The sequence below is a fragment of the Nansenia antarctica genome (assembly GCF_963989245.1).
Source record: "Nansenia antarctica genome assembly, chromosome: 1".
Classification (NCBI taxonomy): Eukaryota; Metazoa; Chordata; class Actinopteri; order Argentiniformes; family Microstomatidae; genus Nansenia; species Nansenia antarctica.
In genome coordinates this window covers 105,430,962-105,455,384 of record NC_137674.1, presented here as the reverse complement: position 1 = coordinate 105,455,384, position 24,423 = coordinate 105,430,962, and the positions used below count along the sequence as shown (strand labels likewise).

At 46.4% G+C, this 24,423-nt stretch overlaps 9 protein-coding genes across 10 annotated transcripts; all 9 read right to left on the bottom strand.

Moving 5' to 3' along the window:
* Positions 1-515: 515 nt before the first annotated feature.
* On the bottom strand, positions 516-15,151 carry LOC308167249 (histone H1-like; the record flags this gene model as incomplete). Of its 2 annotated transcripts, XM_080541636.1 has the most annotated exons (2): positions 516-1,077; positions 15,081-15,151. In XM_080541636.1, 2 exons carry the CDS (start codon positions 15,149-15,151, stop codon positions 516-518), a joined length of 633 nt encoding a protein of 210 aa, XP_080397762.1. The 2 variants fall into 2 exon arrangements, with proteins under 2 accessions (XP_080397762.1, XP_080397761.1); XM_080541635.1 differs by lacking the exon at positions 15,081-15,151 and having other exon boundaries at positions 516-1,145.
* Positions 3,340-3,714, bottom strand: LOC308167537 (histone H2B-like; the record flags this gene model as incomplete). Its single annotated transcript, XM_080541954.1, has 1 exon — positions 3,340-3,714. One exon carries the CDS (start codon positions 3,712-3,714, stop codon positions 3,340-3,342), a length of 375 nt encoding a protein of 124 aa, XP_080398080.1.
* On the bottom strand, positions 4,386-4,697 carry LOC308167612 (histone H4; the record flags this gene model as incomplete). Its single annotated transcript, XM_080542035.1, has 1 exon — positions 4,386-4,697. The coding sequence occupies one exon, from the start codon at positions 4,695-4,697 to the stop codon at positions 4,386-4,388; it is 312 nt and encodes a 103-aa protein (XP_080398161.1).
* LOC308167461 (histone H2B-like) lies at positions 10,360-10,734 on the bottom strand (the record flags this gene model as incomplete). The annotated part of the gene is made up of 1 exon (XM_080541879.1): positions 10,360-10,734. One exon carries the CDS (start codon positions 10,732-10,734, stop codon positions 10,360-10,362), a length of 375 nt encoding a protein of 124 aa, XP_080398005.1.
* LOC308167602 (histone H4) lies at positions 11,814-12,125 on the bottom strand (the record flags this gene model as incomplete). Its single annotated transcript, XM_080542022.1, has 1 exon — positions 11,814-12,125. One exon carries the CDS (start codon positions 12,123-12,125, stop codon positions 11,814-11,816), a length of 312 nt encoding a protein of 103 aa, XP_080398148.1.
* LOC308167417 (histone H2A-like) lies at positions 13,124-13,510 on the bottom strand (the record flags this gene model as incomplete). The annotated part of the gene is made up of 1 exon (XM_080541837.1): positions 13,124-13,510. One exon carries the CDS (start codon positions 13,508-13,510, stop codon positions 13,124-13,126), a length of 387 nt encoding a protein of 128 aa, XP_080397963.1.
* Positions 15,152-18,724: 3,573 nt separating the features above from the next.
* Positions 18,725-19,135, bottom strand: LOC308167314 (histone H3.2; the record flags this gene model as incomplete). Its single annotated transcript, XM_080541712.1, has 1 exon — positions 18,725-19,135. One exon carries the CDS (start codon positions 19,133-19,135, stop codon positions 18,725-18,727), a length of 411 nt encoding a protein of 136 aa, XP_080397838.1.
* A 1,057-nt stretch (positions 19,136-20,192) lies between these two features.
* Positions 20,193-20,579, bottom strand: LOC308167388 (histone H2A-like; the record flags this gene model as incomplete). The annotated part of the gene is made up of 1 exon (XM_080541802.1): positions 20,193-20,579. One exon carries the CDS (start codon positions 20,577-20,579, stop codon positions 20,193-20,195), a length of 387 nt encoding a protein of 128 aa, XP_080397928.1.
* An 800-nt stretch (positions 20,580-21,379) lies between these two features.
* Positions 21,380-22,018, bottom strand: LOC308167229 (histone H1-like; the record flags this gene model as incomplete). Its single annotated transcript, XM_080541613.1, has 1 exon — positions 21,380-22,018. One exon carries the CDS (start codon positions 22,016-22,018, stop codon positions 21,380-21,382), a length of 639 nt encoding a protein of 212 aa, XP_080397739.1.
* Positions 22,019-24,423: the final 2,405 nt, after the last annotated feature.

Genomic DNA, 24,423 nt, shown 5'->3' with positions numbered 1-24,423 from the left:
AGTTGTGTATTGCATTAGGCTATCCCAGCTCTCTCTGCTACTTCTGAATGACTTAACAGCGAAAAGTTGTCTGTTATCTCCCGCGCATTTCTGTTCAAATGTAACATAATAATGGTGTATTGGAAAGAGGAACTACATCTGAATGTGTTGATATTATAAGCAATTTTGTGTTTTTTGTCATACCCCCACCCCCTCTCTCCCGCACACAGATCTACCGAGTGGCACTTTATAGCGTCAAAGTTTATGTAAACTACGCCTAGATGTCAAATCACTCATTACTGCCATTTCAATCTCCTTTCTTACTACCATGTCAATCAATAAGTATAACCAATATTGTCGTGTATATGTAAATGTCAATCCGTGGTGTATATGGAGTACAATACTAACTTTCTAAAACATACGCTTGACTTTTTCTGTCGTCATGGAAGAAAATGCGCTTTTTTATGGACATGTGAGTGGCTCTTAAAAGAGCCTTTTTGTGGTACAAATGGTGTCGGACAGAACCCTTTGAATGTTTACTTCTTCTTTGGGGCTGCCTTCTTTGCCTTGGGCTTCACCGTTTTGGGTTTGGCTACCTTGGGCTTGGCTGCCTTGACGGCCTTTTTGGGGCTCTTAGCCGGAGCCTTCTTGACCGGTGTGGCCTTCTTCGCCTTCTTGGGGCTCTTGGTGGCCTTCTTGGTGACTGCCGCGGGCTTCTTTGCTTTCTTGGGAGACTTCTTGGCCGCAGCGGGCTTCTTTGCCTTCTTCGGAGACTTCTTGGCAGCGGCGGGCTTCTTTGCGGCCGCCTTCTTGGGTTTCGGGGCGGCGGATTTCTTCGCCGGCTTCTTGACCGCCTCGGTGGCTTTCTTGTTGAGCTTAAAAGAGCCGGAGGCCCCGGTGCCCTTGAGCTGGAGCAGAGTGCCCTTGGTGACGAGGCTCTTGACGGCGACCTTGACGCGGGAGTTGTTCTTCTCCACGTCGTAACCACCGGCCGAAAGCGCCTTCTTGAGCGCGGACAGGGACACGCCGCTCCTCTCCTTGGATGCGGACACGGCCGTCACGATGAGCTCGGCGACGCTGGGGCCAGCTTTCTTGGGCCTGGCTGCTGCCTTCTTCTTGGGGCTCTTGGCCGGCGCGGGGGCTGCTGCTGGTGCGACTTCTGCCATGTCTGTAGAAAGTCTCGTTCGTTCCGGTAAACCAACTAGTCTGCAAAGCTGCTCTGTGAGAATGAAGCTCAACCCGGAGCAGGGGGCTGTCCTTAAACGCGGCATGAGAACCGTGTAGACTCAACCATCCCTGCTCAGCAGTCGCTGCCGAAATGTTCGGGCGCCTGTGTTTTCTCCCCGCGAATAACGGGCTAAAAGTCACCGGTGGTGCCGAGTTGAGGTCCAAATGCAAACGGGCCAGCGAGCAGACTTGCCTCCGGTTAGAATAAAGTCATGTGAGCCGCGAAGGCCTCGTGAGTTTTGTTGTGACTCGATCAAAACCCCACCGTTGCACCGTCGGAGGGAGCGGTGCGCACAGCTTTTCCTGTGTTATTTGTCTCCTAAAGTGGCTAAAAGTGCATATGATTGCGACCAGCACTCGTTGTCCAGGTAGCCAGGTTGTCTGGCAAGGGAGTACAAAGGTTGAGGGTCCCCCGATGTGGTGCGGGGTGTTATAAATATGAGCTCTTTTGGTGGTCGTGAAACACAGTCGCGGGGATGGGGCTGAGAGCTTGTCCCTATAGGTGATTTTTCAGATGGTGTCCCTCTCCCTCCTATTAAATCTAGACAAGACAGGTGAAAGCCATAGATAGACTATGGACTATGGTTGCTGCATGTCGACTCTGAGGAATCAATTGCGATATTATCACCAGAATTGTGTCGAGGACATCAGCAGCCTTATGATGAATATGTTCGGCTACTAAACTAGTTGGTAACTAGCTGAAATTGCAATCATAACTTTGTTTGTAAATAAATAAATAATAATAGTAATAAGTAAATTCAATAAATTAAATGTGCTTATGTATGTGTTGTTTATCGATGGTGACGTAGTCAGCCTGCCTCCTCTCTCCATGTGTTTGTGGGTCTTTGTGGACCGGGGTGTTTAGATTACATCACATTTGTAATGTAACATAATATAATATAATATAATGGTTCTGCCGCTGCTTGGCTGTCCTTGAGCCTCGTATTAATCGTATTAATATTCACCAATAATACAATAATATATATGCTTATGACACTGTTGTACAGTATGCTATTGCCCCCACGACTGACCAGGCTCTTTCTGAGCTACAGTCTGCATTCACTGTCCTGCAGAGAGCATTTGGTGGGCTGAGAATGAGAATGATACTTAATGTTGGAAAGATAACAATCTATGTTCTACCATATCACAAATTGTTTGCATCTTGGGTGTGTCCCGCTACCTGGGCAGTTCGTTCATGGCGGTGTTTGATTATCGCTTTATCATAGATGATAGTTGTTATCCTCATCATTGCATTCTGTATAAATGGCTGGCTGGACCGTTAAATCCTGTAGATCTATTCATAACTCATTTTTGTATATACAGCCCTACTATAAACAAAACCCGCTACCTAGTGGTATTATTACAATTCAAAGACATGCATGACCGAACTCGTTCACATCATTGGTTCTTGAGGTTCTGTCCAGGTAGCTGACTAGTGAGCCTGCATCAACCTTAATGCTATTCAAGTGCAAGAAGATTACATTTGTCTTCGCCGTTTAAGATACACACATTCATCTGCTGTGGAGCAGTAGCAGGCGGTCTGATTCTCCCTGGAGGTGATGGTAGATCCACATGTGAACGCCGTTTAAACTATTATTATATTTTATTATTTATTTTAAATCCACCTGTCCCGAGAAATTGGCCATGCGTATGTATGCAGTGTAGTCACTCCTGTCCATTATATTAATAGAGGAAACCGTTTTAGACAACTAGTGAGCAACAAACAAGTGAGGAACAAAAAAGGCGCGCAAAACCTCCTGCGCGTTCAAGGACTGGAGTCTTTGAAAATTGTAACATCGAGTAATTGATACATATGCCTTATACATGCTTGTTATGTTATGTATGCTTTCTGCCTGTTTTAACCTGCTGTGGCTTTCACTCCTGTATTACTACGTTTTATTTGTGTTTTCTTCCTTGTTATGTAAAGCACTTTGAGACCCTTGGTCTGGGAAAGGTGCTGTATAAATACTGTATAATTGTACTTACTTGTTACAATACACACAATCAGTACAGCATATACATTCGACTGATTTGTAGCACGCGAGCTCAACTCACTATGGAATTGCTTTTTTTGATAGGGTGGGTGGCTCTTAAAAGAGCCTTTTGGGGTAAGTAATTCAGACGAAGATCTGTTTACTTGGAGCTGGTGTATTTGGTTACGGCCTTGGTGCCCTCGGACACGGCGTGTTTCGCCAGCTCACCGGGGAGCAGCAGACGCACGGCGGTCTGGATCTCCCTGGAGGTGATGGTACGACGCTTGTTGTAGTGGGCCAGGCGAGAGGACTCGCCGGCGATGCGCTCGAAGATGTCGTTGACGAAGGAATTCATGATTCCCATGGCCTTGGAGGAGATGCCGGTGTCGGGGTGGACCTGCTTCAGGACCTTATACACGTAGATGGCGTAGCTCTCCTTCCTGGACTTTCTGCGCTTCTTGCCGGTTTTGGTGGCGGTCTTGGTGACGGCTTTCTTGGAGCCCTTCTTGGGCGCTGGCTTCGCAGGTTCTGGCATGTCGACAGTGGCTCGTTACTTCTCAGAAACGAATAAAGAGGCGGCAAACGCACACCCGTAATATAAAGGTGGGGCTATGCAAATTAGGCGGTTGCTGACATCCACTTCCAAAGCTCTAGCCTGCCTCGCGGGTAAATACATTATCTGCGCACGCGCGGGCTCCTCCCCCCACCCCTTCCTTACTTTTTCACTCGGCTGTCGGGTTGCCTTGTTTCCGATGGCGATATGAACATGAAAACGTCAAAAGGAAGATTGAGAATGATATACATAGAACACCAAGTCCCCCAAACTCCCAACCTGCCTAGCGATTACTACCAGGAATTGTCCTTTTGGGATGGTACGACAAGGGCATGCATTATTATTATCACTAGATGCGCAATAGAAAAAGGGGCTGCACTGTGTTGTGTGCGTAATAATCCATAATAACCATTTTCTTTCTAGGGTGCACATGTGGGATGGTCATTTCTAGTCATGGAATGCCAAGACTACGCATTTACTTGCGTTGACATTGATTTGGCAACGTATGTTTTTATTCATGACAGCTAAACCCGTTGAATGTACAGGCCTGACAAAATGTGTTATAATAATGGAATCAACTCTCTTGTGTGGAGATGGGTGGCTCTTAAAAGAGCCGTTGTTTTTTGTAGGGGGTGATTGAGTTTACGAATAGTTTAGCCGCCGAAGCCGTACAGAGTACGTCCCTGGCGTTTCAGAGCGTATACAACATCCATGGCGGTGACGGTCTTCCTCTTGGCATGTTCGGTGTAGGTGACGGCGTCACGGATAACGTTCTCCAGGAACACCTTCAGCACACCACGGGTCTCTTCATAGATCAGACCAGAGATACGCTTGACGCCCCCACGGCGAGCCAGACGGCGAATAGCGGGCTTGGTGATTCCCTGGATGTTATCACGGAGAACCTTGCGATGACGCTTGGCGCCTCCTTTTCCGAGTCCCTTTCCTCCTTTTCCTCTTCCAGACATGTTGAGTTCAGTAAGATTATGGCTTCGGTGAGGTTGTGGGGTGAATTTATCTCAGCTACGAGGACGTGATTGAGACCAGGCTGTACAGGAAGCGCGCGCTATCGCTTGCCTCTTTTTTTCTTTTTTCTTGTGGGGGATTTTTGTAGAGGGAGGAGCTTCTGCTAGGGACAACGTTTGGCATTATGGGCATTATTGAAGCAAAAGGACATCACACACACACACACACACACACACACACACACACACACACACACACACACACACACACACACACACACACACACACACACACACACACACACACTCACAATCAGTAAAAGAACATAACATTAATCAAGATGTTTGGAATGGTAAGATTGACTCCTTACAACAGCACATGGTCAAATTTAGACACTATTATGACTGCAACCATTTAAATCTTTTAGCAATGTTGTAGTAGGAAATGTAGGCTCAACTGTTCTATTGTGTGGAGCTCTGCCCCATAGGAGAGCTCTGCTCCTATTGGTTTACTCCTATAGGTAGCCAATGACTGAATTATTTATTGATTTATTCAGGGGGGGTGAGAGAGACTGTTTTGCCCTGCCCGGTAAAGACAAGGGCACTCCGAGAGGAGATTGCGAATCTGCTGGCAACGGGTGCAATGGTCCTAGTCCCCAGGGACCAGTGGTTTGTACTCCCCCTCAATCTGCTGGAGCTTGAGGCAGTCAGACTGATTGCTCAGCTCAACAGCAAAAAAAAAAACACTTCCCACCTACACTTAATTTCCCGCCTATTTGCACACGCCTTATATGGCTCTCCCACTCTATCTCTTCTGATCTCTTCTTTCTCCTCCCAAAATGAGAGAGAGATAGAGATGTACTAATTAAAAGTCACTCAGACCAGTTGCACCCTGGAGTCATCCTTAACTAGCCTAAACCTGTCATAGCTGACCATTAGAGGAGGGGGAAAGCACACACTGAAATATCTTATTTGATATAGGCTCCTACAAGGACAATTTAAGGATTTACTAAACTGCTGTGCAGGTAACAGCTGCCGTTATAAGCTGTTATCCAACTTGTTATGGTCTGTGTGCATCCTGCTCTGTTATCAGTTCAAATAGCCATACCTTTCAGATACACATTTAATAGATACACAGACAGCTGACTGCACCTTACATGAATGTACCCGCTTTGTCTCAGTGTTTGTGAGGTCAACATGAGCCCACATTCTTCAGTACAGGGCCTATTGTAAATGCAAATTCCCAATATTTGGTATTGTAAATGTAAATGTAAATGTATTGCAGTTCAGACCTGGGTCGAACTAATTGTGTATTTAAGTATGTGTAGGTACAATTGAGATCCACAATTGAGATCCACATTGATCATTTGAAAATAAAAACCTAAAACAATTATACCTCTTGATTACCTGACACCTTTGCTGCAGAGAGGGGAGGGGGGATTTCCTGGGAGATGAAACTATGTTTGTGAGGCGCACGCGCACACACACACACACACACACACACACACACACACACACACACACACACACACACACACACCTTTACCTGGAACACAGCACAGAGGGGACTTTCACTGGTGTTGTACTTGTCTTGTTTATGGTTATGGTTTATGAGGCACTGAGGTCAGGAGTCCTTCCTGCTTCTAACAACTGAGGGAGAGAGGGAAATCAGAGGAAGGAAAGTAAAGGAGAGAGGGAGTGAGAAGGAAAGAGAGAGAAAAAGACATAGCAAAGGTAAAAGAGAGATAGGGAGAGAGAGAGAGTGTGTGTGTGTGTGTGTGTTTGTGTGTGTGTGTAGCAGCATTTAGAAACTCTACACTGGCTTCCTGTTAAGTTCAGAATACATTTCAAGATCCTTCTGCTTGTTTATAAAGCTCTCACTGGCACAGCACCAGAATATCTGAAAGATCTTTTGCTAGTATATCAGCCCAATAGAGCTCTCAGGTCTTCTGACGCTGGTTTTCTCTGTGTACCACATGTACAAAAGAAGAGATTTGGTGAGGCTGCATTCTCATTTTATACTCCCAAATTGTGGAATGCACTGCCAGTTTACATTAGGGATGCAACCTCAGCAAAATTATTTTCAAGTCAAGACTAAAAACCCATATTTTTTATATTGCCTTTAAATGACTAAATGATTAAATGATGATTATATAATGATTGGAGCACTTTGAGCTGCAACGTTTGCAGGAAAAGCGCTATACAAATAAAAGTTATTATTATTATTATTATAAGTGGACCGGTTCTGGTGGCCATACGTATGCCTTTTCCATGGCAAAGATCAGGCTCAGTGACTGCTCGAGTTGGTCCCGATTTGTCTTCCTTTGCTTGAGATCTGTGTTTTTGTGGCGGGCCGGATCCGGTCCATGGGCCTTAGTTGGACCACGTCTGCTCAAGTCCCTTTAACTTCAGACCAAGGTCCTAATCATCACTTTGCTCTAGTCTAGTCCCTTTAACTTCAGACCAAGGTCCTAATCATCACTTTGCTCTAGTCCCTTTAACTTCAGACCAAGGTCCTAATCATCACTTTGCTCTAGTCCTTTTAACTTCAGACCAAGGTCCTAATCATCACTTTGCTCTAGTCCCTTTAACTTCAGACCACGGTCCTAATCATCACTTTGTGTACAGTACATGATGTGTGTGTAATATGACATGATGTGAATGTTTTCTCTCTCTGTGAATGTGTCTGTAGTGAATGCAGTGGATGTTTTACTGCCACCAGAGCCCAGTTTTTACAATGTGAGTCTCTTTATCCTGAAGTAGCTAACAGTCTCTCTCCACTGAAACTCTCCACAAACCCTGAGATATAATTAGAGAGATCTAGGAGAGGGAGAGACTCATGAAAAACAGGCTCGATATCTTACTCCTCTTATTTCTCTGATTTGGTCTCTGCTCTTCTCCCAGATTCCTGTCAGCTCACACTGGACCCAAACACAACATACCCCACCCTCTCTCTGTCTAAGGGGAACAGGAAGGTGACATACACGAACCAACCCCAGCCATATCCTCATCATCCAGAGAGATTCACTAACCAGACTCAGGTGCTGTGTAAAGAGGGTCTGTCTGGACGCTGTTACTGGGAGGTCAAGATGAGTGGTCAGACTGTTTCTGCAGCAGTCTCATATAAAGACATCAGTAGAACGGGGAGAGGTAATGACAGTATATTTGGATACAATGACAAGTCCTGGATGTTATACTGCTATAGTAATGGTTACAGTTTCCATCACAATAATGTTCCTACTGCAGTATCAGGCCCTCTGTCCTCCAGAGTAGGAGTGTACCTGGATCACAGGTCAGGTACTCTGTCCTTCTACAGCGTCTCCTCTGACACAATGACCCTCCTCCACAGAGTCCAGACCACATTCTCTCAGCCCCTCTATCCTGGGTTTGGGCCTCATTGGGGTGACAGTGCTGAGCTGTGTGATCTTAGAGCTCCCCATAAGTGAGTGATGCTTTATGAATGAATGAATGAATGAATGAATGAATGAATGAATGAATGAATGAATGAATGAATGAATGGACTTTATTGTCATTGCTACAGTACAGGTACCAAACAACGAAATTTAGGAGGGGTGGCTCCCCTGGAAAAAAAAAGCACTTTTAAAAAAATCACAAGAAGGGAAGGAGCTGGTTTACATAAATAAAGGCTATGTACACTATCCACTGTACTATACTGTACAGATAGACGACTAGGGTTGTCATATTGCACAATAGTATTATTTCAAATTTATTTAAAGTGTCACAGTTTGCAGGCTTGAAATGTACATGTTTGTGCCTCAGCACTAGACCTGATTTTTTCAGTCCAGCAGCTGCCATCAATCCGTCCAGACTGTCCAGGGCCCAGAACTTAGGTCTTTGCTGTGCTCAGGGCCTGGACGGCCCTGTGGTAGAAGCTGTTCTTCAGTCTGTTTGTCCTTGCGGCCAGGGTCCTGAACCGCCTTTTCGAGGGCAGCCTGGTAAAGTGTTCGTACCCGGGGTGGGTCGGGTCCCTGGAGATCTTGGAGGCCTTCCTGAGACAGCGTGTGTTGTACAGCTCTTCCAGAGAGGGGAGGGGGGTGCCGGTGATCTTCTGTGCTGTTCTCACGACTCTCTGTAGCGCATTTCTCTCCGCTGTTGTGCAGCTGGAGAACCAGTTGCAGATGCCGTAGGTGAGGATGCTAGTCGGCGATATACTATTATCCCCATAGCCCCGCTGGCCAATCAGACGCCTCTGTCTCTCAATATTCTCGATCATTAACTGTGCATTTATCTGTGAACAGGTTAAAAGTCCAGTTAACAGTGAAAGAACTAGAAGCACTTTGTTCACATCCATTTTCCTCGCTTGTGTAGCCTCGAACACCGTTGCCTGTTGTAAACATAGTAGTTACTGGTGCTAGGATATGACGTTGGAGGGAACAGCAAACAGCTGCAGTGTGCATGATCATAGAAATCTACGCGCATGATGACGTGACGAATACAAAAATCTCTGTCTATCTCATCCACACGTAAAAAATATAAAGCGAATATACTGCGTTTTTAAACATCTTCACTCTGGCAGGCGTTTTTAAACATCTTCGTTTTCAGGGGGCAAAAACTCGTTTGCGTCTGGACGAACCCCCCAAAACGAATATAAAAATCCACGTTTATCAAAAAAACGTATAGGTGTGGACAGGGCCTAAGAAATCACCTATCCATCAGTCATCATAAGAAAATACATCTATGCTAGGACCAGGCAGTCACAATGCTAGAAAAAGGAAGAATTACATGTTTTTATTATTAACTTATTTACTGTGGAGAAACTGTACTGGGAGGTATTGGGGATTAAGAGGTATTTGGGAGGGACACCACGTAAGGACTGGAGTCATTGAAGATTGTAACATCAAGTTATTAAACACCAGTACTATATAATATCTACTATAACGTCGACTTCATTGTAGCACGTCAGCTCAAATCACTATGGAATTGCTCTTTTATTGACTTGTCACACTGACTTGGCCAGTTAATGACATCATGGGGGTGATATGAAAGCATTTTATCGATAGATAAGTGAGCATGTCTTGGCGGTAGTGGTAGGCTAACTTCTTGATTGTACTAGATTATCCACATGTGAACGCTGTTTAAACCATTATTATATTCATGATTTATGTTTAAATCCACCTGTCCCGAGAAATTGACCATGCGTATGTATGCAGTGTAGTCACTCCTGTCCATTATATTAATACCGGAAACCGTTTTAGACGACTAGTGAGTACACTACTCCAGCAGTTGAAAGAAACAATGGCAGAGTGGAAAAACAAAAAAGGCGCGCAAAACTTACGGCGCGTTCAAGGACTGGAGTCTTTGAAAATTGTAACATCGAGTAATTGATACATATGGCTTATACATGCTTATGTTATGTATGCTTTCTGTCTGTTTCAACCCTCTGTGTCTTTCACTCTTGTATTATGTTATATTTGTGTTTTCTTCCTTGTCATGTGAAGCACTTTGTGACCCTTGGTCTGGGAAAGGTGCTGTATAAATACATTGTATTTGTACTTACTTGTTACAATACACACAATCAGTACAGCATATAAATTCGACTGATTTGTAGCACGTGAACTCGACTCACTATGGAATTGCTTTTTTTGATAGGGTGGGTGGCTCTAAAAAGAGCCTTTTGGGGTAAGTAATACAGACGAAAATCTGTTTACTTGGAGCTGGTGTATTTGGTTACGGCCTTGGTGCCCTCGGACACGGCGTGCTTGGCCAGCTCACCGGGGAGCAGCAGACGCACGGCGGTCTGGATCTCCCTGGAGGTGATGGTACGACGCTTGTTGTAGTGGGCCAGGCGAGAGGACTCGCCGGCGATGCGCTCGAAGATGTCGTTGACGAAGGAGTTCATGATTCCCATGGCCTTGGAGGAGATACCGGTGTCGGGGTGAACCTGTTTCAGGACCTTGTACACGTAGATGGCATAGCTCTCCTTCCTGGACTTTCTGCGCTTCTTGCCGGTTTTGCCGGCGGTCTTGGTGACGGCTTTCTTGGAGCCCTTCTTGGGCGCTGACTTCGCTGGCTCGGGCATGTTGATGATCGTTGCTTCTCAGAAACGAATGATGGTGCCGTAAGCACATAGCCCCTATATGAAGGGGGAGCAATGCAAATTAGGCGACTGCTGACACACACTTCCAATGCCGAGCGTTGCTCTGACGCTCAACAGCCAGACACTCCACGCTCACGGACATTCATTATCTGCGCACGCGCTCCCCAAGTCTCCTCCCCCACGCTGCTTTTTCACTGGTCTGCCTTGTTTCGTTCAACCAGAGACAAATGGAAAAAAAGACCTGAAGAGGAAGATTGAGAATACGAAAAAGGACACAAATAAACTCCTCAAAAAAGTTTTTTTTTGTCAATTATTCCTCCTCTTTAATAATACCAATTGGTATTGTATTTAATATCGTTGATTGCCTGATTAGTCACCATTGCAACGAGGTGCCCTGACAGTGTAAAATGAATAAAGTGTAAAAATGGCCAATATGTGTTGTTTTTTCCTTATTACTGTGGGAGAGGGCAACCATCCAATCCAGCAAGCAACTCAAAACGATACCAACAGAATATTGCAGGCGATTTTGGGGCCGCTACCCACACGTTCAGCTGTGTTGCTCATTCCACGCATGCATGCTCCTTACAAGTTGTACTAATGTAACTAACTATTGTAATGGTGACTAATCAGGCTTTCCAACGATATAAGATACAATACCAATTGGTATTATTAAAGGGGAGGAATAATCCACAAAAATAACGTTTCCAATTTTTTTGGAGTTTAGAATACCTAGAACAAGTCCCAATACTATATAGTAAGGCTTGCACGTACGCAATACACTGTCTTTTGGAGGCGGTACATTGCAAGGACAAGCATGGTCGCAGTCTTAAACTATGTGGATATTTGCGGAACAAAATATAAACTATCAGGTCTCCATGGAGGACTGTTGGGAGCGTGGAAGTGCTTGTGAACTACTGATTTGGCAACGTAAATTGTTGTCTTTGTATTTAAAAAGTAGGCAGGACTGCTATGTTACTGATGGAATCAACTCTTTTAAGTGTGGAGATGGGTGGCTCTTAAAAGAGCCTTTGGGTTCATGTGGTGGTTGGGGTTCCGGAAACTTAACCGCCGAAGCCGTACAGGGTGCGTCCCTGGCGCTTAAGAGCGTAGACGACGTCCATGGCGGTGACAGTCTTCCTCTTGGCATGCTCGGTGTAGGTGACGGCGTCACGGATAACGTTCTCAAGGAACACCTTCAGCACACCACGGGTCTCTTCGTAGATCAGACCAGAGATACGCTTGACGCCCCCACGGCGAGCCAGACGGCGGATAGCGGGCTTGGTGATTCCCTGGATGTTATCACGGAGAACTTTGCGATGGCGCTTGGCGCCTCCTTTGCCGAGTCCCTTTCCACCTTTTCCTCTGCCAGACATGATCACGATGAGAACAAGTTAATGTGTGAGTTGTTAGACAAGCGTGGAGCTTATTTATCTCCGCTGGGAGGACGTGATTGAGACCACCCTCGACACAGGACCGCGTATTAAAGAGGGCGGGAGCTTCTGCTAAGGACAACCCTGTCACCTACCCAGACCATAAGAACTGTGATTGGTCCGCTTGGTAGCGTCACACGATTCCGACTTATTCATTGGCCCGCGAATGTAGACGAGCTCATTGGCCCGCGAATGTAGACGAGCTCATTGGCCTGTTGTCACCTCCTTCTCAGGCTGTCATTGGACACGAGCCCCGAGCATCCTTCCCGACATAAATTAAAACTCTAAACCCCTCCCGCTCCCCTCCGCTTCCCTTGTCCACCCGCCCCGCCCATGTAAATTATAATAATAAACATAATATGAAGATTTTAAAAAATCGGTGTTATGGGAGAATCCATAATTATTAGTCAACTGGCATATGATACCACTGTTGTGATACCACTTTCTTAAGGACAACGACCCCAGCTATAGCTTTTACCCTATTCTCAGATGCATTAGGTTTGAGGCTGAATATGAATGAATGTGAGCTTATGGCCATATACAAGACTGCTAATGTATTTTCACAATATGAGGCTGAATATGAATGAATGTGAGCTTATGGCCATATACAAGACTGCTAATGTATTTTCACAATATCCCTGTAAGGTACCGTTAAAATGTGTTTAAGCTTAGCCAATACTTATCGTGAAGTATTGGTTGGTGACACCACGTGGCCAAAACAGAAGTGTGTTGTTGTGGGTGCGTTCTCAGCCTCATGAAGGTGTATGATGACACTTTAATTTAGTGATTGTAGTCGTCAACACGAGGCACACAACGGTACTCATAGCGGACAAACACCGTTTAGAGATGAAAATACAAATTGCTCTTTTTGAGAGACAAGTGGTTGGCTCTTAAAAGAGCCTTTGGGGTTAAGAAGTGGGGTGAAAGCCGGAGTAGAACTTCTACTTGGTTTTGGCGGGCTTCTCGGTTTTCTTGGGGAGCAGCACTGCCTGGATGTTGGGCAACACACCGCCCTGAGCGATGGTCACACCGCCCAGCAGTTTGTTCAGCTCCTCGTCGTTACGGACGGCCAACTGCAGATGACGGGGGATGATACGAGACTTCTTGTTGTCGCGGGCGGCGTTGCCGGCCAACTCCAGGATCTCAGCAGTCAGGTACTCGAGCACGGCGGCCAGGTAGACCGGTGCGCCAGCGCCCACACGATGGGCATAGTTGCCCTTACGCAGGAGCCTGTGGACACGGCCCACTGGGAACTGGAGTCCAGCTCGGGAAGAACGGGTCTTTGCCTTTGCTCTGGCCTTGCCTCCGGTTTTACCTCTTCCTGACATCTTGAAACTTAAAGCGGGTTCTGTGCTAGTTAAAGAAAAAGCGGATACTAGTTGCTCGCTTGGGGTGGTGTTCTTATAGCTCAGCCTGACCAGCGTTCATTGGCCACCGGGCCGATGACACCTCATCCAATCAGCAACCCGGATACGCGCGCCTCTTCCCGCCGCCCAGCGATTGGCCGCTGTTTCACTCGGCCTTTGTGAGTTTCCCTCGCGCGCCCGAAATCAAAGTTCAAATCAAACCAATCATTTCCTAATAATATACTAAATAGCGAAACAATACTCCTTATTGGCATTACAGCGAAAAGTGAAGTGCATTAGGCTCTCACAGCTCTCCCCATACGCAATGTAGTAGGCTACTACTAGAGCGAAAAGTTGACCATTTCTATCCAAATAACGTTATATATAGAAAACTACCGTATGTCGATATTGAAAGGTATTTTGTGGAGTCTAGCACAGACCCCCCCCCCCCTCCTCGCTCACGCAGAGACCGAGAGAGACAATATATATCGTTTGTTAAAACATGTTTGTGTAAAGTATTAAACTCTCATTAAGGCCATTTCAATATGAATGAATGAATGAATGAATGAATGGTCTTTATTTTTTGTCATTGCTACAGTACAGGTACCAAACAACGACATTTAGGAGGGGTGGCTCCCCTGGTGTTAGGAAAGAGAAAAAACTTTAAAAAAATAAATACAAAAAAACTTTAAAAAAACACAAGAAGGGAAGGAGCTGGTTTACATAAATAAAGGCTATGTACACTATCCACTATACTATACTGTACAGATAGACGACTAGGGTTGTCATATTGCACATAGTGTTATTGTGACGGAGATATTTAATATAGCTATTATTCTCGTGTGCATAGGTCAGTGATTGAGACTGGTGTAAATCGGACCTTCTTATTTGAGAAAGTTCCGTTATGTCGACATGGATGAAAATGCACTTTTTATGGAAAGGTGGGTGGCTCTTAAAAGAACCTTTTTTTGTGGTACAAGTGTCAACATGAACACTGTCAACACAAGTTTACTTCTTTGGGGCTGCCTTCTTTGCCGTGGCTGCTTTGGGCTTCGCTACCTTGACGGCCTTTTTGGGGCTCTTGGTCGGTGCTTTCTTGACAGGTGCGGGCTTCTTAACCTTCTTGGGGCTCTTGGCAACCTTCTTATTAGCGGCGACGGGCTTCTTTGCGACTGCCTTCTTGGGAGACTTCTTAGCGGCGACAGGCTTCTTTGCAACGGCCTTTTTGGGAGACTTCTTAGCGGCGGCGGGCTTCTTTGCTACTACCTTCTTGGGTTTTGCGACGGCGGCTTTCTTCACCGTTTTCTTGACCGCCTCCTTGTTAATCTTGAAAGAGCCGGAGGCACCGGTGCCCTTGGTCTGGACCAGAGTGCCTTTAGTGACGAGGGTCCTAACGGCGACCTTGACGCGAGAGTTGTTCTTTTCCACGTCGTAACCACCGGCAGACAGCGCCTTCTTGAGCGCGGCCAGGGACACGCCGCTCCTCTCCTTGGATGCGGACACGGCCGTCACGATGAGCTCGGCGACGCTGGGGCCAGCTGCTTTCTTGGGCCTGGCTGCTGCTTTCTTCTTGGGGGCCTTGGCCGGAGCGGCGACGGCGACGGCTGGTGCGACTTCTGCCATGACTGTAAAAAGTGTCGTTTGTTGCGGGCTACAAATCACTCTGCGATGCTGCTCTGTGATAATGAAGCTCAACCCGGAGATGGGGGCTGGTCTTAAACGCGACATGAGAACCGTACAGACTCAACCCTCTATGCTCGGCAATCTTGGCTGACAAAATGTGCTGGCGTCTGTGTTTTCTCCTCGCCTATAATGGGCCAAAAGTCACCGATGGAACCGACTTGAGGTCCAAATTTGAACGGACCAGCGAGCAGACATGCCTCCGTTCAGAATAAAATCATGTGGGCCGCGAAGGCCTCGTGTATTTTGTTGTGATTCGCTCAAAACCCCGCCGTTCCACCGTCGGAGGGAGCGATGCGCACAGCTTTCCCTGTGCTATTTGTGTCCTAAACTGCTTAAAAATGTATACGATTGCGACCAATACTCGTTGTCCTGGTAGCCAGGTTGTTTGGCTGGGAGTTACAAGGTTGAAGGTTCCCCAATGTGGTGCTGGGCTTTTAAATGTGAGCTCTTTCGGGGGGGGCAAAACACAATCGCCTGGATGGGGCTGGGAGCTTGTCCGTGGGTGGTGATGGTGGTGGTGACTCTCCTTTCTCCGATCATTATCTTTACAATTTCCTTCCAATGTGGTAGAATGAGTGATTCGGCAAACATTCGCTTTTGCTATTAGCTCCAAGAAGCTGGATCCTGCACTTTGCTAAGCGGACACATGACGTCATGCATTTATTCTAGTTATCATTTTGCAGTCTTAATAGCTTTACGTGGTCAATGTCTTTGCTAGTATAAGTGGGGTGTCTTGTGTCAAAATGTCTTTTGAGCTTACTTGGGACCATTGCTGCAATTTAAAGTTGTAAACTGCAGAGGTATTCTGGGATGAGACAGCTAGGGTCACCACTGTATGAAAGTATTGGTTTATTATAAGACAGCAATACCGTGATGTCCAAATCATATTGGTATGCATAAAACAAGACAGAACTTTATTTTATTATTTTATTTGTACATGTTACAAACAAATGCAAAAAAACAGGACAACACAGGACAGACAACAGTGCATTGGATAGTGCAACATATATAAAGTGCAGTGCAGAGTTTTTACAGTGAGTCCAGTGCATATTCAGTCCTGGGGAGACTTGGGGGCGGGGGGAGGGGGAAGCCAGAGTCATTTATCAGCCTGGCGGCTGAGGGGAAGAAACTGAGCCTGTGGCGGGCCTTCAGTGCCTTAGGCAGCCGCAACCTTCTTCCAGAGGGAAGCAGGGTGAGGAGGCCGTGGCCGGGGTGGAAGGGGTCAGCCATGATCTTTCTTGCCCTCCTCAGAGCCCTGGTGTCATGCAAGGAGTTGAGGGAGGGCAAGGGACAGCCGATCACCCTCTCTGCTGAACGTAACACCCGCTGCAACTTGGCCTTGTCCTTGGTCGTTGCAGCAGGGAACCAGGTGATGATGGAGTGGGTGAGGATGGACTCTATGATGGCCGTGTAAAACTGGACCATCATGGACCTTGGCAGCCTGAATTTCCTCAGCTGCCGGAGGAAGAACATCCTCTTCTGGGCCTTCTTCGTGAGGGCCTCGGTGTTCCGCTCCCACTTGAGGTCCCGGGAGATGGTCATGCCTAGAAAGCGGCATGACTCCACGGAGGCCACCGGGGTACCTCCCAGCGTGATGGGAGGGGGGTTGTGTGTGTGTGTGTTGGGTGGTGGGGTTGGGATTGTGCGTTTTTGGAGGTGGGGAGTGGAAATGGGGGGATGTGTGTGAATTGGAATGGAGGGGGGGGATAGTTGGGAGGTGTGTGTGTGTGTGTGTGTGTGTGTGTGTGTGTGTGTGTGTGTGTGTGTGAGTGAGAAGAATGTCACTTAAGATCCATTCTGGTGTGTAGGCTTGCGAGATCGTCTAGCAACTGCAGCAGATCTCCATGTCCTGCTGGGCTGGTGACTGCGGGAGCGTTTGGCTGAGCTGCTGACGTCTCCTCCTTCACTCTGGCTGGCTTCTCTCTGGCGTTTCTTGCTGCCAGCCGCCTTGGGCCTGCCGTTGGATAGGTTGCAGGGAAGATTGCCTGGCACCTGACTGGCCTCCATGTATGTCTGCTGCAGAGCACTATGGGACAGGCCTGTGAGGCACTGTGAGGCCTGCTGAGATAGCCAGGGACATGATCTATCCTTCTGATAAGACTCTCGACCTAGAACAACCAGGGTGGACTCCTGCTTTGAAGCCCTCACAACGTTCTCTTGGTTCCTGACACATGGGAACGATTGTTCACACAAGTTTACAAGCACATTCAATGTTAAATGACCTACAGCTTATATAGGCCAATTACCTGTCAATTTGATCATTTATATTTTCCCAACAATAACTGTAGGCTACATGGCAATATTCACATATATTACTGTTACATTGACGATATTCCTGTGTGTGCTAGACGTTAGCAGAGCTAGAAGATTGTCGATGTGGGAGATATTATCCATGGTAACGCACACCTTATTTTAATGTCCTACATAAACAAATAAACATAATTATAATAATGATGGTAACAACAACAATAATATTATTATTAATAATAATAATAATAATAATAATAATTCATCAATAGCGATAAGCCTACTAAAATATTCTACATTCTTCAACGCATTGGCGCAAAAAAAAAAAAAAACTCTAAATAAATCTAAATATTTTACATGCAATTTGTTGTCATGAACTGATTATCATATAGGCTATTTATATTTCCTGAAAATAAGTGATAATCTTCCGACATGAGTCATCACTAGGCTGGTGGTTCTGGTACAGCCTCGGTTATCTCAGCTGATGACTGAGATGTCTCATATTAGGATATGTTATCTTCTATTTCGGCCCGTGACAAATCTATACATCTTCAATCAATGCTAACTGTCAACTGGGCACAAGCTGAGAGAACTACAGAGCGTGAGGCGTTACCTAGTGCACAATGCATGCAGTAGTAGACGCTTTTTTAATAGAACATTTAATTACTATGAATTCAGTTCATTACTGGCGTGATTTCATGTTGACGTTTTAAATGCATACGGTATACCTAGAATGAGAGCAATAACGTATTTGAAATACTGCCAAAGCCAAAACAGGCGCGTTCTGCTAGCGCTCAAAATACAACGTAACGACTGGATACTATCAAGCACTAGCAATGATACTATGTCCACTTCTATGTAACTCGAGGTCTATGGAATTGCGCCTTTATTTGGGTGTGGTTGGCTCTTAAAAGAGCCTTTGGGGTTAGTGAAGCAGGCGACACACGCTATTTAGCCTACTTGGAGCTGGTGTATTTTGAGTATCAAAAAAGGCGCGCAAAACCTCCGGCGCGTTCAAGGACTGGAGTCTTCGAAAATTGTAACATCGAGTAATTGATACATGCCTGTTACAAATTACAATACACAATCAGTACAGCATATCAATTCGACTGATTTGTAGCACGCGAGCTCAACTCACTATGGAATTGCTTTTATTGATAGGGTGGGTGGCTCTTAAAAGAGCCTTTGGGGTAAGTAGCACAGGCTAAGATCTGTTTACTTGGAGCTGGTGTATTTGGTCACTGATTTGTTATCAGATTGACCATTTTAGGCGCGCTCTCCACGAATGCGACGGGCCAGCTGGATGTCCTTGGGCATGATGGTCACCCTCTTGGCGTGGATGGCGCACAGGTTGGTGTCCTCGAACAGACCGACCAGGTACGCCTCGCTGGCCTCCTGCAGGGCCATCACAGCAGAGCTCTGGAAGCGCAGATCGGTCTTGAAATCCTGGGCGATTTCTCTCACCAGGCGCTGGAAGGGCAGCTTGCGGATGAGCAGCTCGGTGGACTTCTGGTAACGACGGATCTCCCTCAGAGCCACGGTGCCGGGCCTGTAACGGTGAGGCTTCTTCACGCCGCCGGTGGCCGGGGCGCTTTTACGGGCAGCCTTGGTGGCGAGCTGCTTCCTTGGGGCTTTGCCGCCGGTGGATTTACGAGCGGTTTGCTTGGTTCTGGCCATGACGATGTCTTCCTTCGTTCAGTTGGAGTATAACCAATCTCAACAGAACGTTGTACATTTATAAACCCCCAGTCGTGCCCCGATTGGTTGGCGACTATAGACGAGCTCATTGGCTCGTTTGCGCCTCCTTCTCCGGCTGCCATTGGACACGAGCACCGTCCGCGCCATTGCCGCCACAAATTCAAACACTTAAACCCTGCCGCGCGCTTCCTTTGTTTGGCCCCTCCCCCAAACCGTTGGCTTCAAAGAGATGTAATTCCGATATCTTTGTCAATGATCATCTATCCTTTAAATTATATTTTTTTTAAAGCCAAAACAAATGTGAAGATACAACAAAGTATGTAATGTACGACTATATGAATACAAATGAACAAGAACAGTGTAAACATTATGTACAGAGATCAGCGTGGTGCAGACACTTATTTTGTCTTTACGGTGGTTGTGTTCCATTGGACGTCCTTTAATCTCGCTGCTGTTGTGGACATTGTTGTCCTCTATCCTTAATCTATAACTTCATCATTGTTGTCCTCTATCCTTAATCTATAACTTCATCATTGTTGTCCTCTATTCTAAATCTATAACTTCATCATTGTTGTCCTCTATCCTTAATCTATAACTTCATCATTGTTGTCCTTTATTCTAAATCTATAATGTCATCATTGTTGTCCTCTAATTTTAATCTAAAGTTTCATAACTAGTTGTCCACACCCAGTTCATACAAATGATGAACCAAACAAACGCAAACTTTTTTATGGAAGAACAATGTCCACTACACAAGGAAGGGGTGATGTTTAAAACCTTATGAAGGACTGAACGTTATTTCTAATGCTGAGGCAGTGACATCACGAGGATGTTTTCTGCCCAACCCTGTGTAATATGTATTGGTGCGTCCTCTGCCTCGTACATGAAATCATAATTAGTGTTCTTCACAACATGAAACACGCATAACGCAGGCAAACAATGGAGGGAGAGATGGACTGCACTTTTGGAGAGAGAAGTGGTTGGCTCTTAAAAGAGCCTTTGGGGGGTTTGAGGAGGTGAAGCCGCGGTGGGACGTTTACTTGGCCTTGGCGGGCTTCTCGGTCTTCTTGGGGAGCAGCACTGCCTGGATGTTGGGCAGCACACCACCCTGAGCGATGGTCACACCGCCCAGTAGTTTGTTCAGCTCCTCGTCGTTACGGACGGCCAACTGCAGATGACGGGGGATGATACGAGACTTCTTGTTGTCGCGGGCGGCGTTGCCGGCCAACTCCAGGATCTCAGCCGTCAGGTACTCGAGCACGGCGGCCAGGTAGACCGGTGCGCCGGCGCCCACACGATGGGCATAGTTGCCCTTACGCAGGAGCCTGTGTACACGTCCCACTGGGAACTGGAGTCCAGCCCGAGAGGAGCGGGTCTTTGCCTTGGCTCTGGCCTTGCCTCCGGTTTTGCCTCTTCCTGACATAGTGACGGTTTAGTAGAATTTCGTGACAGCTGAAGAAAAGAACAAGCGATAACACTCCTGATGCTCTCAGCGTTGTTCTTATAGCTCGCCCTGACGGCTTCTCATTGGCCACCGGGTCGATGTCACCTCATCCAATCAACGGAGACCGTTTCACTTCCGTCTTTGTCTGTCTCGCGCGCAGAAATCAAAGATGGATTCAAACTCGTCCCATGATTAACGAAACTAGTATATACTATAGAACATACTACACATTTTTATTTTAATTATTATTATTACCACATACTAAGTTGTGTATTGCATTAGGCTATCCCAGCTCTCTCTGCTACTTCTGAATGACTTAACAGCGAAAAGTTGTCTGTTATCTCCCGCGCATTTCTGTTCAAATGTAACATAATAATGGTGTATTGGAAAGAGGAACTACATCTGAATGTGTTGATATTATAAGCAATTTTGTGTTTTCTGTCATACCCCCACCCCCTCTCTCCCGCACACAGATCTACCGAGTGGCACTTTATAGCGTCAAAGTTTATGTAAACTACGCCTAGATGTCAAATCACTCATTACTGCAATTTCAATCTCCTTTCTTACTACCATGTCAATCGATAAGTATAACCAATATTGTCGTGTATATGTAAATGTCAATCCGTGGTGTATATGGAGTACAATACTAACTTTCTAAAACATACGCTTGACTTTTTCTGTCGTCATGGATGAAAATGCGCTTTTTTATGGACATGTGAGTGGCTCTTAAAAGAGCCTTTTTGTGGTACAAATGGTGTCGGACAGAACCCTTTGAATGTTTACTTCTTCTTTGGGGCTGCCTTCTTTGCCTTGGGCTTCACCGTTTTGGGTTTGGCTACCTTGGCCTTGGCTGCCTTGACGGCCTTTTTGGGGCTCTTAGCCGGAGCCTTCTTGACCGGTGTGGCCTTCTTCGCCTTCTTGGGACTCTTGGTGGCCTTCTTGGTGACTGCCGCGGGCTTCTTTGCTTTCTTGGGAGACTTCTTGGCCGCAGCGGGCTTCTTTGCCTTCTTCGGAGACTTCTTGGCAGCGGCGGGCTTCTTTGCGACCGCCTTCTTGGGTTTCGGGGCGGCGGCTTTCTTCGCCGGCGGCTTCTTGACCGCCTCGGAGGCTTTCTTGTTGAGCTTGAAAGAGCCGGAGGCCCCGGTGCCCTTGAGCTGGAGCAGAGTGCCCTTGATGACGAGGCTCTTGACGGCGACCTTGACGCGGGAGTTGTTCTTCTCCACGTCGTAGCCACCGGCAGACAGCGCCTTCTTGAGCGCGGCCAGAGACACGCCGCTCCTCTCCTTGGATGCGGACACGGCCGTCACGATGAGCTCGGCGACGCTGGGGCCAGCTGCTTTCTTGGGCCTGGCTGCTGCCTTCTTCTTGGGGCTCTTGGCCGGCGCGGGGGCGGCGGGGGCTGGTGCGACTTCTGCCATGTCTGTAGAAAGTCTCGTTCGTTCCGGTAAACCAACTAGTCTGCAAAGCTCAGCTTTAAGCTGCTCTGTGAGAATGAAGCTCAACCCGGAGCAGGGGGCTGTCCTTAAACGCGGCATGAGAACCGTGTAGACTCAACCATCCCTGCTCAGCAGTCGCTGCCGAAATATTCGGGCGCCTGTGTTTTCTCCTCGCGAATAACGGGCCAAAAGTCACCGGTGGTGCCGAGTTGAGGTCCAAATGCAAACGGGCCAGCGAGCAGACTTGCCTCCGGTTAGAATAAAGTCATGTGAACCGCGAAGGCCTCGTGAGTTTTGTTGTGACTCGATCAAAACCCCACCGTTGCACCGTCGGAGGGAGCGGTGCGCACAGCTTTTCCTGTGTTATTTGTCTCCTAAAGTGTCTTAAATTGCATACGATTGGGACCAGCACTCGTTGTCCAGGTTGCCAGGTTGTCTGGCGAGGGAGTCCAAAGGTTGAGGGTCCCCCGATGTGGTGCGGGGTGTTATAAATATGAGCTATTTTGGTGGTCGTGAAACACAGTCGCGGGGATGGGGCTGAGAGCTTGTCCCTATAGGTGATTTTTCAGATGGTGTCCCTCTCCCTCCTATTCAATCTAGACAAGACAAGTGAAAGCCATAGATAGACTATGGTTACTGCATGTCGACTCTGAGGAATCAATTGCGATATTATCACCAGAATTGTGTCGAGGACATCAGCAGCCTTATGATGAATAGGTTCGGCTACTAAACTAGTTGGTAACTAGCTGAAATTGCAATCATAACTTTGTTTGTAAATAAATAAATAATAATAGTAATAAGTAAATTCAATAAATTAAATGTGCTTATGAATGTGTTGTTTATCGATGGTGACGTCAGCGTGCCTCCTCTCTCCATGTGTTTGTGTGTCTTTGTGGACCGGGGTGTTTAAATTACATCACATTTGTAATGTAACATAATATGATATAATATAATGGTTCTGCTGCTGCTTGGCTGTCCTTGAGCCTCGTATTAATCGTATTAAGGCTGTTGAGGAGCGAGTGACAGACAGACAGGCAGCGAGTTGTTTGACTAGTTTGACGTTGGCTGCATGTCAATCATCTAAAGTGGCTTCCCCTTATCTTCATGGACAAGACATGTGGGGAATTCACCACAATCAATCACCATATATTACAGCTTTGTAGTCACTCCTGTCGTTAACATTGGAATGTAACCTAAATGTACAATCTGTCTTTACACCCGGCCATAGCACAGGCTAGGTGTCTACACGTGTCTTACATTGATTCAGTCCAGGACCATCAGGAGTCTTAAATGATGGTGTTAAATCTGTTTTACTGGACATACAAAAGTAAATTCTTGGTCTGGTTCTTTTTAATATTCATCAATAATACAATAATATATATGCTTATGACACTGTTGTACAGTATGCTATTGCCCCCCCACGACTGACCAGGCTCTTTCTGAGCTACAGTCTGCATTCACTGTCCTGCAGAGAGCATTTGGTGGGCTGAGAATGAGAATGACACTTAATGTTGGAAAGATAAAAATCTATGTTCTACCATATCACAAATTGTTTTTATTTGATTCATGTTTGCATCTTGGGTGTGTCCCGCCACCTGGGCAGGTCGTTCATGGCGGTGTTTGATTATCGCTTTATCATAGATGATAGTTGTTATCCTCATCATTGCATTCTGTATAAATGGCTGGCTGGACCGTTAAATCCTGTAGATCTATTCATAATTCATTTTTGTATATAAAGCCCTACTACGTAAACAAAACCCGCTACCTAGTGGTATTATTACAATTCAAAGACATGCATGACCGAACTCGTTCACATCATTGGTTCTTGAGGTTCTGTCCAGGTAGCTGACTAGTGAGCCTGCATCAACCTTAATGCTATTCAAGTGCAAGAAGATTACATTTGTCTTCGCCGTTTAAGATACACACATTCATCTGCTGTGGAGCAGTATAATGACGTCACAGGCGGACAGATATTGGCCCTAGTGTGGAACACGTCGAACGTTCGAACAATAAGCAACAGCGTTCGAACGATTAGATTTTGATGGGCCGTTGATGGCCCGGTAAGATTTGGCATGATAGTCCCCCGGCTCTGCTGCAACAATCTACAGAAAGAAAGTCAATTTAGGGTGATGAGGACCTCCTTCGTGGAAAAATATTGTGGGTTTATGCTGTAATGATTTCTGTATTGAACTGTGTTATGTTAGGGTAAATACTGTGGACATGGTGCAGGCCTTGGTCTCTAGTGTACATGCGTGTGCACAACGTAACTTCGTGCTCATTTGATAGACAAAGGGGAGAAAGACAGCCGCTCCCATTCTCGGGCGCGTTCATGCTACAAGTAAGGCGATGAATCATTATAGATGACAACATCGAGTCATTAAACAGAT